Below are 12,882 nucleotides of genomic sequence, written 5' to 3'. Positions count from 1 at the left end.
TTATAAACTATACAAATAAAAAAAAACCCGGCTATCTGAAATGCTTAATACTGTGATTTATTGGTTTCACTAAACAATGAACACTCGATACCGCGTGAAATTCTAGTTGGAGCTCATCAGGGAAGTTTGTTTGGGCCGTTTCTCTTTATCTAGTATTAAAACGATAGCTAAAATAAACGTGTTTATGATCATTACCAATTGGATAATGAAAATAAATTGAATTTAAACATAATCAATAATTTTGCTAGAACATAGGCACTCTGCTACCGCCTAATAAACAGAATAGTACCGTAAAATAAAAAACAAGCGTTAAACATATGGACTTACACCTTGAATTTAAACGTAAATTTATCAAACATTTTTAGAACTTCGCTTTAAAGGGCTTGCCACTATTTGCCCCTTTGACTGATATTTGCACTATTAATCAGACATATTTTAATATGTTCTTGCTCTGTGTGAAATAGAGCTAGAAATTTTTTTTTTTTTATAAATTACAAGTAATTCAAAATAAAGTTTTAAAAATATTATTTAATACACCTTTCCATATAAACGTTAAAAATGCCTTTAAATATCAACTATTTTTGTACTAAAAAATATTAAAAAAATATTTCGCTAAAATCACACTAACTAAATAATATTCTCTTATATCACTGACTTCAATAAAGGCAACCTTTAATTTATCACCTTCTTTTTTGTTTTATTTCTCTATACTTGTTTTTTACTCTCGCTTAAAATGTTTCACTACCAGACAAACTTATGTATCTTTTGATGTGGTCCGAATATTTTAACAAATTTTTCTAGACATATTATAAATGTAACAATGCATCAATTCAAGCCATTATTAAGTGGTTCTCAACATGTGGTTTGCCGAAAATAGAAATTATTTATTACATTTCCTTATTATTAGATTTTAAAATTGATTGATGAATTTAAAATTAAAAAAGCAAGTAATCTAGGAATTTAAATAAAAATAATTTAAATTGAGTTAACCAGCGGTTCTCAAACTTTTTCAAATTTCTAAAAACTTTTATCCAGCACACTTTTTTTTCGGACGGTGTAAAAAAAGAAAAAATATGATATTTTATACACAAACATATAAATATGTATATTTAAAAATAATTTATTGGGTAAATGGGTTTATTTAGAAATAAAGTCAAATTACATAAAATTAAAAAATACGATGTACATATATGAAAAGTACAAGACACTAAAAATTTATCATATCATTAACCATTAGATAGTATTGGATTACTGAGAATCTCAAGATTGTCAGATTAGTAAGATTCTATTGTATTTTTTTCTATCCTGTTATAAGGAAATTCCAACATATTTTTTGTGAGTAAATATTATCTCCCATCAGATAATACTGGCTTACTGGAAATACCGAATCTCAGTGACACATTATTTTAGAAAGTGGGAATTTTTTCGAGTTATTATTTTTGAATTATTAGCACGATACACATAAAAACTTATGGATAAGAATTAAGTTTAAGTTATACTATCGTGTGAAGTGCATCTGGTTTTCGTGTGCTCGAGTGAATATTCGAAAAATATTACGAACTGTTTATAAAACATAGTTTTTTAGTTTGATACGAGTGTAGAATCTACGTGAAAATAATTACAGTTTATGTTATTTAATATAGTGTTAAATATATATAGATATTCCAAGTGACAATGAAAATTATAGTGATAGTGATTCAGACTCCTCTGTTCATGAAAGAAATCGTCCACATGCTATGATGCTCATGAGCAATGAGGAAGATGAACAAGAAAAATATTTAGAAGACACTTTACAAAACACAAAACTTTATTGAAGATGACTTGTTTCCCGTTATTACAGAAAAAACGAATAGACACCATAATCAACACATCAACAAATACAAACTGCAAATAAAATCTAAAAAATGGGTGGATGTAACGGTACCAGAATTAAAAAAATGGTTTGAGTTGATATTGCTAATGGGCCTGGTAAAAAAAGGCTCATTACACCTGTATTAGACAATAAATCCACTAATAGGAACCTTGATATTTACAAAAACCATGAGTAGAAATAGGTTTTATCGTTACCTGCGTTTTTCCAAGCATAAAAATGTTCCTGATAATGTAGGATTACTGTTCAAAGTACAAAAAATAATTGATTATTTCTCCGAAAGATTAAAAAATATGTACAAAGCAAGCCAAAACATATCTCTGGATGAGGGTATGATCCCATGGTGTGGAAGATTAAATTTTCACGTATACAACCCCAGTAAGCTCACAAAGTACGGTATAGTGATAAGAATGGTATGTGAATTAGTGTCAGGATACATATCGAAATTTAAAATATATTCAGGACCTGGAATTTCGTTACAAGATTCAATATCACATCTAACATCAGACAATAAATACAAAAATAGAATCTGTGGTACCATAAGGAAGAATCGGGTTTTACCAGAATATCTGAAAAATTCAAAATTACGAATATTTGAAACCAAATATAAACGATATGGGGTAATATTGTTGCAATTGCGAAAAACAGTAAAAAATCGAAACACTTTAAACTTTTATTATATAACTAGTTATTGTGAAAAGTGATTTACACGTGAAAGACAATGTAAATTATCTGTGTATGTGCCTGGAAAATTTCACATTACGATGAAGTGAATTACAACGGTTAGTGAATATTTTATTGCAAATGAATTATATATCAGTAAACTCGTATTAGTAAAAATGTCACAATACAAAAGAAAAATTTGCTTGAAAAAAGTTTTTACAAATTTAAAAAAGTTTGAGAACCGCTGGGTAACTTAATTTAAATTATTTTTATTAAAATTTCTAGGTTATTCGTTTTTATAATTTTAAAATCAAGATAATCATTTTAAAAATCTAATAATAAGGAAAAGTAATAATTATTTTTTATTTCCGGTGAACTACATGTTGAGAACCATCTAATAATAACTTGAATTGATGCATTAATACATTTATAACATGTCTAGAAAAATTCAACGAAATATTCGGATAGTATCAAAAGATACATAAATTTAAATAAAAAAGGTAAAATTCGCGAAGTTTTGCGAAAAAGTGCCGGTATTTAGCGTAAGTCTGGTAGTGAAACTGCCGGTCGGTAAAGTGTTAAATATTATAGCTGTAAAAAAAATTTACAGGATAATTTTTATAAGAAATATATGTACACCATTTTTAATTGTTTTTTTGTATTTTTATTTCATTTATAATCGATAATTTAATTTAATTTATTGCCTTTTAAGTATTTAACAAAAATAACAAATATAACTGAAAATAAAAAGCGTTGTCTTAAAAATATAATATTTAATATTCTTAGTTATAATTATATATGTATTACTAGTTAAATAGTTAAATGTATTAATAGTATTTTAAATAATAGTCAATAGTATATAATATACAGTATTCTACTTGTAATATGATAATACATGCTCGCGTGTTTGCTTAATACAAAAGGTCATAGATAGGCTTTTAATAGAAATAATTGGGAGTGTATATATACTATAATCATATACTATACCTGATACATTGAATGATCATTGATACGGGAAAAGCATTATTAGTTCATTAGCGAACACAATGTAGTTAATAATGTAAATATATTTTAAACATATAAACTAATTCTAGTTCATAATAGAATTATTTATATATTTGAAAAATTAATCAGTTAGAATAATAGTGTTTAACTAATTTAGAATACTATAAAAATGCCGCCCATTTCGATTTAATTTTGTGGCTATAAATGATGAACCTTTCTCTCTATAATCTAAAATATTATAACCTGATTTTATTGTCTTATATATTTCTAACGCAATTAGCGTAAAGTTGTTTCGTTCTATGTAGCTAACATTTAACCAATGCATTTGGTTACCGGCTTACATGAATACTCAAAATACAAGTGTAGTGTAATAAAGTAGTTAAAAGAGATTTTTATCACAGCACTATAGTTAGTTTTTCTATTACATCACCGTAGTATCAACTTATACTATAGATTTAAAGAGTTGCAGTTGCAATAAAAATAGTTTAAAGGATGTTATTTTAATTTATGGTAAAAGCAAAAAAATGTGATGATAAACTAATACTTTACTGCTAAAATTTGTAATACAAATTACCTCTTCTAATTACATAATAAAATATATTTTATTACGTAGATATATTTAAAACATAATAATGGGTATTCAAATCCAATGTTGTGGTATGTAAGTTATTTTGATGTTTCATGTGTATAAACAAAAATGCTTGAATGACTGTTTTTAAAAAACATTATACTCTTTTATAAACTCACCCTTTTTTTTCTTTTATAATCCTGTTGGAAAATATCCGATAGCTGGTAAGTAAACATCAAGTACGCCATCTGCGCAACGTTGAGCGGACGTTAGCGTACAACCAAAGTATAAGCGTAACAAAACCAATAAACACACTCATCGAAAGCCGATTACACCCACCTTTGTTGTCATACTTCAAACCTGTGCTTGTCGTGAATCTCGGGAGATGTTCAAAGAGCTTATACGATGCGTTATAGATGGTGTTGTGTGAGCGCGATAAGGTAAAAATAGTCGGGCCCTTAATGTATTAAACGAGTCGATAAATCGCTTCCAAAGGGTAGATTAGGATCAAACACGGGGGTAAAGATATCCGAACGGCCCTTTGTTTACACGCAAGCTATATTTATTAGCGCTTATTATATCACGTTTATAAAATAACAACATAACAAAGCTTTTGCGTAATACATTTTAAATTAGTCGCAGGACCTTCGGCCGCCCTTATTAATGTGTTTTATGATATAAATATACGAATGTATGGAAAGCAAAACATTATCAATCAAAATCGGGTCAGTGATATAATCAAATAGTATGAAAGTATAAACGATTCCATTCAATAAATTAAATGAATTAGGTTCATGTGTAAAAGCAAAGCAAAATGTACGTAGGAGTGTATGCATATTTAACTAGAGTAGAAGCAAATAATTATTTTGTATTTGATAAAGTTTTGTAAATTATAAATTATTTATTTAATAATAGCTACCTAATATTACGTAATTTAATTAATTTTATTTTATTAAATGATTTAATTAAAGATCTCCTCCGAATAATTTTTTTAGTCGTAAATACAAAATCTGCGTTGAAGAGGAAGCAGACTTGACTGCGACCTTTTGATTCAAAATATTATTTAAGACAATATTAAATGAGTTTGCTTAAAATATAAATTAACACTTTTGCGTAGGTGTACTTATGATAAAACGGTAAATTCAATTTTAAAATAGGAATATTTCACATTATTTTTTATAATATACGAGAGAAGAAAATACGATTAAAAATTATATAATATTATCTTTTAAGTTTAATTTAAAATAGGGCGCGAATTAGTGGTCTCTGACCAATAAGTTGACCTGAATGATATATTTACAAAAAATAAATATTTTGTAGGTCAAATTTTAAAATTAGAATAAAAATAATAATGTGTTTATTTAATTATTATATTATTTAAGTTCTTTAATAGTTGTTTAGATCTTGGTGTCTAAGTAAAATGTATGTAAAATAAAAATAAATGTTATACAGTAACCAGTGGCAATTTATGGTTAGTTTTTATAAAATAATTTGTCAAAATTGTTATTGACCTTGAATAACAAATATTGTATCATAAAGCATTAAAGTTTCAAAAAACAAAACATAATCTTTTTAGAGATTGCTGTATTTGTTTAATATTATTTGTATAAAAAATACACGTATACCTTAATTAAAATTAGCACTCTCTTTAATGAATTTATTTTTCATGTACATTTATATCTATTAACGGAGATTTTTTGACAGACTTCGTATACAAAAAAATATGAAAAAACTTTTATAATTTCCCTTTTCGCAAATAGCTTACAAACGAAATGCTCCATTATATGATTACAACCAGAAATAATTTCAAAACTTCTCTTACAACACATTTTCATAACTCAAAAGAACTACGTTTATGCTTAACACAAATTTATTTTTTCGCATTATAAACTTTACGACTCTTACTTCTAATGGATTCTTTACTTCTCCCATAGTTTTGGCGATATACTGCCAGCCATTGAAGCGATATCAAAATAAAAATATTATATTTTTTTCTTGGCCGTTACAAAACGATAGCCATTTTCGTATTCATAAATCCATTCTGCGCTGGGATTGCTGAGTGGCATTTTTCCACTGATGTTTATTAATAATTCTACTAATAGCCGACCGGCACGAAGTGGTTGGGTGGTGGCACGAGTTTATTATTCGGGTTCGGAATTGGTTTACGCAGCAAAAGTTCGCTTTGAAACGATTGACCGATAAACGCGTATATTTAATAATTAATTTCCCTTCCGTGCAATAAACGACAAAAAAGAGTGACAATAAAACACTCAATAGATAATGAGTTTTTCATGAACCTTCTAATCTAATTTTTTAGGTTGCTCAAACCGACCTTAACTTTATCTGACGTGACTTTTACAATTTTAATCATATTAAATAATAAACCAGTTGTTTGCAGTAAAAATTTTGATCTTTTATTAAAATTTTAATTGGAAACAGCTATAATAAATTTTGAATAAGATTTATTTACTCAAAATATAAATTGCCTTTAGATTATATTTAAACCCTTTTTCAAATAAATGATATGTTTTAAATCTAATTATTATTAATAAATACGCAGTTAACGAAAAAATATTATACCTATGTTGTGTGGTTATAAAGATCTATTAAGATTTTATGTTTATATTTAAATATGTATTCGAAATTATTAGGGTAATTCATTTCGTGCAATATTTTTGTATTTTCGGGTATGGAAATACACCAGGCAAGCATATGTCAAAATACGTCTAATAATTTTTTATAGATTCAAATTTTATTTTTTATACTTGGCGTACTTTTCCTAATAAATATTGGTCTGAGGGCCGCAATTGCAGCCAACCCTTTAGAGTGAATTTTAAAATATTTGTATTGAATTTAAACTTAGAGTTCAGGTGTAAGTCCAGGTATTTAACGCTTGTTTTACATTTTATGTAACTACCCTAATAATTTTGCAAAGTTCGTCGACGTCTTGTAAAAATAATGACTTCGTTTTATTTTGACTGATTTGTAATTTTTCACTACCCAAAATATTCATTTTAGATTTTTAGAGATTTCTGTATTTTTTTGCGATTGGTTTAAGACCGTAAAAACTTGTTATAATAGCTGTATCGTTAGCATAAATAGATTAATGCGTATTTTTTATTGTTGTGATATCGTTCGAATACAAAACAAAAATAAACTGCACGAGATGAACCACATAAACTTGTTTGGTGATAAATTTTTGATAAATTGAAATGAATTGATAAAAAAAAGTTTGACAACATAATATAATATATAAAATTAAAAAAAAAATACTTATTAGCTGCGTAGATTGTAATATAAAAAATCGTTTATGGAAGTTGACTTAAAAATTTCGCTTATGAGTTTTTGAGGTTTGCGCCTGTTTGTTGTTAGATAAAAGTACCTATTTCCAGAAACAAATCCATATTACTAATATTATTGTTGACGTAGAGTTATTCAACATATCATGTAAAATACATAAATAGTGCTTTTAAATTTTAATGATTACTTGTTATTTTTAGGAAGTGATATTTTTATTGCATTTGTATTAAAATTGTATTAAATGGATACATATAAATACTGTGGATAATTTTAGCGAAAGATAGCTAGCCTCTCTGCCTCATATTATTGCTAAATTATTATATATTACAGATCAAATCCGTGCGTATTGAAAAATAACAATCATCTTATTTTTGTTACAGACACATGGCAGCAAGTGAAGACCATTCGCCCATAAAAATGGGAAAGGATAGTAGTTGCGCTTAGTGAATGGTGATATATGTACCCATCATGTTCGGGATTTGTCTGGGGTGAGGCACGTGGACAAAAGGGCGGCGCTATGTGGTGCAGAAGGGGTTGGCGTCACAGTTTCGCGTCCACGTGGATCGGCAAATGGACCCAGTGGATAGCCGTGGCCACGATCCTCAGCTTCGACCCAGGTAAGCTTTATTATCGGCCATTTGTTCCGGTAAATGTCTGCCTTGTGCAATAAAAAGGCCATTATCCTACTGGCTAACCATACGTATGGAAGTATATTTATGTGCTATGTGTGTGTTGTGGCATTTGATTTATGCGACAGTATATATCATTTTGCTAAAACAATACGTTACGTTTACCGTGTTATCAAAGAAATAAGACGTTTACGAAAATAATGCAGTGCTTAAGAAAATATATACGAAACACGCTATTTATAATCACTGCAATAATAAATAACTTTATACATAATTTAATTATTAGGTTGTTTTGAGCTATATGTGGCAATGCATGATTTATAATATGGATTATATTAAATCTATGACGTTTTAATTTATCTTACATGCTAGTAAATTATTATGTTGTTGAACATGATTATATATTAGTTATTATTAATAAACATACGTTTTAGTTACTTAATGAAAATTAATGGCTTATATGTAAAAGGAGATACGTAATTTAAAATTATGGTGTTTTTATTTAATATTTTTTTTAAGTGAGTACACTTACTTGAAAAAATGTTAAATAAATAACTGTATCGTTAATAATATATTTTGTATTTAAATACTACTCGATATCAAGCCGTGAATTGAAATAAATACCATTTTAATAATTCTAACTATAAAAGTATATCTTACAAAAATAGAATAAATATGTATTATTATTTCAAAGAATTGTATGGTAATAATTTAAATGTGTCATGACTAGTTCTTAATATATATATATGTATTAGTCATACAAATACATTCAAAACATATGTATATTCAAGTTTATACAATTTCAAGTTTTCGTATTAAGTTAGAAGTCTGTTATCAAAAGCAACCCTTACTAAATCCCGATTCGACTGTGAAATATATATTTTGATTTTCACCAGGTTGCGGTTACTTTAAAAGTTTCGAATAGCCAAATAAGCACAATTTTAAGTAACCGTGATTTCAATCTTAAATTTTCGATTTATATTACGAAAAAAATCGATTATATAAACTTTTGAAATTTTTTTAATTTCATTAGCATAAAATGTTAAAGGTTTTGATTCAAAATATTCTGCAAATATCCTTAACACATCGTCTACATTTTGATTTTTTTTATCTAGGAAGTTCTGGAGGATAGAGTGGATAATATATATTCTTTCAGTCAAATTCCATGATGTTATCAAGAGTCAATTTCACACATGCGATATCGTGGTGTAGAACTATTCTATTTATATTGTCAAATGTCAGCCTTTTTTACTTTCTTGTGCAAACAATCTGCTCTTAATATATGCTTTCTATCATTGCTTACCCACATATAAGAGTTATGTTATGCAAAATCCGTTAATAATCCCACCATACACACAAAATATTTTTTTTATAGTGAACCAAGCTTTGTGGTTTTGAATAAATACTGTCTTCTACGACGACTGTTATCGTACAAAACCCATTTCATCATATCTGGTTTTTAAATGATCAAAAAGCTCTGCGCTGACTTGTTTTATTTGCTCAAATCGTATGGAACTAATATTGTCTTCAAGCCTTTCCTTTCCAGTCCTCTATATGTGTCAATGGTTTAGTTAGATAGTTTGAGTAGGATTTTCTTATATATCTACAGTCTGGACATTATCGTTTATCTTTGCTGGTCTTCCTTTTATTAATGGATATCTAATGAATTACCTATCATTAAAAAAATATTTTTATTGGCGCTAGTTTTCAATTTTCTTAAGAAATTCACACAATATGGAATTTTATATAAAATGTATAAATTCTGCCATCGTAAATATTGATGCTATTTTTTTTTAATATCGATATATGAAGAATAGATACACCCACAAAAATTGCTTTATTAAAATATTTTTTTTATCTGGTCTAGTGATGATAAGGATCGCACCCTTACTAAATGTACTTGGTTGCAAAAAGAGATTTATGAGATTGCGCAGTAAAATTCAAGGACTATATTTTTACTTATTAACTTATAAGTAGCAAAAAATACATATTAAATAAACCTTTAAAAGCTTCAAGGATATAAACTAACGATTTTACTCCATTACCAAACAAATAATTTCTGTGTCTATTTGTAGTCTACACTGTGCGTAAAGGCAAATGGGGTAGTTAAGGGTGGTCATAAATTGCTGGCGTATTTTTGTTTTCCTGAATTGACCCCGTTATTGTTCCCGCTACCACTTTTGCCCCTTTTTCCGTATCCAACTTAAGCGTTTCCACTAAAAGTAAAGTTTCGTGGGAGATAAGATAGCAATAAGCGACTTTCTCCACGCTTAAATTACTTAAGTTAGCCAAGCATCCAGCGTTGGATTTCTTCTTCTTTTTTCAAGCTGTAGGATAGACAAGGGAATGCAACCGACTCCCGTCTAAGTTTTACTGCTGCGTTTCGAACGAGATAAATGAATACAGCTGTAGATAAGTTTGGAAAACAGCGGTGGAGTTCCAGCGAGTAAAAAATAATATAAAACCAAAACTTGAATTAATTTTAATAGAAGAGTAGATTGCAAGGTTTAAATGATTTGGCTTCCATGAAAAGTAATCGAATTACAAAAACTAATTAAGAATTATTTCTTGTGGGTGTGATAACTTAAACTTTATCGTACATAATATGTTATATATCTAATAAATACTTTATTATATATAATAAATTATATTCCCTATATACTATTATAAAAAAATTACTAGTATCTTACTTGTTTATTAAAGAGAGTAGACATTTTTATTTTAAATAACAGAGTACAATACAAATATGCCAAAAATATTACACCATTTTTTTATACATTGCTTTAATCAACTATATTTTTATTTCTGCTATCTAGCTACAAATAATCAAGCAATGTATATTTATATATTTTTCTTATATTTTTTATAAAAATATTTTTCATTATTTTGTCAAAATGTGTATCGTGTTATAAGTGCCATATAATTTAAAGGATAAATTTTTTTACTTAAATAACGCAACATGAGTAGGTATTTTATATATATATAACAGCTGTCGGTTTTTATAGAGCTATCACCTAGGTCTATTAGAGTTGAATTATGAAACAAGAAAGCAATCTCAAGTGTGCCAGACACTGTCTGAAACACTTTTCAGCCAAAACGCGACAGGAAAGTGGTGGGTGGTTGGGCGGTATGAGAATTTTGAAATGCTGACACCGCTGAATCGCAGTGAAACGATAAAGGGGAGTGAGTGAATGCTTACCGTCGCGAAATGTAAAAATGTCATCCCCGGTGGAAACGTTCTTTTCTCGCTGAAGGCTCTGTACGCAAGGAAAAAATGGAAAATATTTCATATGTGATGTGTTGAATAAATCAATCTTAACAGATGGCACTGTTCTTAATGCAATATGTATGAGCCAACGAATCGCTCGGGCGTCGCGCAATATTGTGGATGTGTTTGAACAAAGGGATGATTTATTTTAGATGTGTTTCTCACGTGGACTGTGTGGATAATGTGACAATAATACATTTTCGATTACTTATTGTGTGTTTTATGTGAAATAACCTTAATTTAATATAAACGCTGTTGAACCGTTTTGCAAATATAAAAGTTTTTAGAGATATATAATTTATTAGCTGACCAAGATATATTTGGAAGGCTTGGAAACAATGTGTATGTGTTGCACACAAGTTATAAGGATTTTATATATAAACTCAGATGGCTAAATTAAAATAAGAGCTATTTCTTTTTAAAAAAAGCCTCTATAAAAACATATTTGGTCTGGAAAACAATTAGATCGAAAATTGAAGTAGTGCATGTATTTATTTCTGTAATACTTCTTATTGTGAAAACATATTAAAATAATAAATTATTGCTCTCTCGAGAATATTCATAAATAACATAAATTATAATCTCCAGATATTTTTCTTTTAGTTGTTTTCAAATTACTAAAAGGTTGCTTAAAGTAATATTACCCTAAATAAAACTAGTTCTTACATCCCACATTTATAATCCTAAATATCGCTGTTACATTTTAATACAATATTTTATTAAATATTATTTAACATATATTTTAATTTTGTAGCCCTTAAAAAACTTAACTTTATTATTTTCCACATCACTTATTCAATTTATTTTTTGGGACATCTAATAAAGGTTTGATAAAAAAAGTACTTTGAAAAGGTATTATGTATAACTTTATCAGTGAAAATCGCAAATAAATTCTTGCGAAAGTACACATTTTACCTTTTTAAATTATACTTAAAATATAAGCATAATATACACGTGACTCAATAATAATGAGAACAAACGGTAAAATATATTAATATATATATATACACCAGAGACAGTTAAAAATATTAATGAAAAATATATTGTATATATATTATACTATATAAAGCAATACCGACATTAATGAAGCATTACCCAGTAAAATATTAGGACTGTTAATATAAAACTGTATTAAGACGCAAAGTACTGATTTAATAGATGGAACAGAATACGTTTTGTATGAAAAAATATAGAGATTAACCAAGTTTTAAAATTTGAGACTAAATTTGAGTGATTCTTAAACTTTTATTGTAATATTACAATCGAAAGTATATAAATCATACACCGCTTTTATTGACATGTATACTTAAACGAAAAATAAAACAGTTCTTCTACTTCAAACGTGAAACTAAAAGCAATCACAATTTTAAGCAAGCAAATGTCATATATAAGCAAAGGTTTTCGTATTTTATTGTTATTTAAAATTGGTTAGCCGTATATGTAATTTATGTACTGAAAAGTACTTGTTTAATAAAATAACAAATAATTTTATTTTAATATTTTATTAAGCCCAAGGCTGTTGGTAAGCTTTATATAAAAATAAGTAATTGATTCTTGAGCTATTTTAATCATTTGCTGT

At 27.6% G+C, this 12,882-nt stretch overlaps 1 protein-coding gene across 1 annotated transcript in view; it reads left to right on the top strand.

Moving 5' to 3' along the window:
• Positions 1-12,882, top strand: part of LOC148235846 (zwei Ig domain protein zig-8-like) — a 100,237-nt gene that overhangs the window by 35,387 nt on the left and 51,968 nt on the right. Inside the window, exon 2 of the mRNA XM_088184092.1 lies at positions 7,787-8,023. Within this exon, the coding sequence (XP_088040218.1) occupies positions 7,864-8,023 (160 nt within the window). The 5' untranslated portion in view covers positions 7,787-7,863. The remainder of the gene's footprint in view (positions 1-7,786; positions 8,024-12,882) is intronic.

Source organism: Plectrocnemia conspersa, unplaced genomic scaffold (assembly GCF_051122295.1).
Source record: "Plectrocnemia conspersa isolate PC_06_02 unplaced genomic scaffold, ASM5112229v1 ptg000004l, whole genome shotgun sequence".
In the NCBI taxonomy this organism is placed as follows: Eukaryota; Metazoa; Arthropoda; class Insecta; order Trichoptera; family Polycentropodidae; genus Plectrocnemia; species Plectrocnemia conspersa.
The sequence above is the reverse complement of the archived record's forward strand: the minus strand, read 5'-3'. Positions and strand labels throughout refer to the sequence as shown.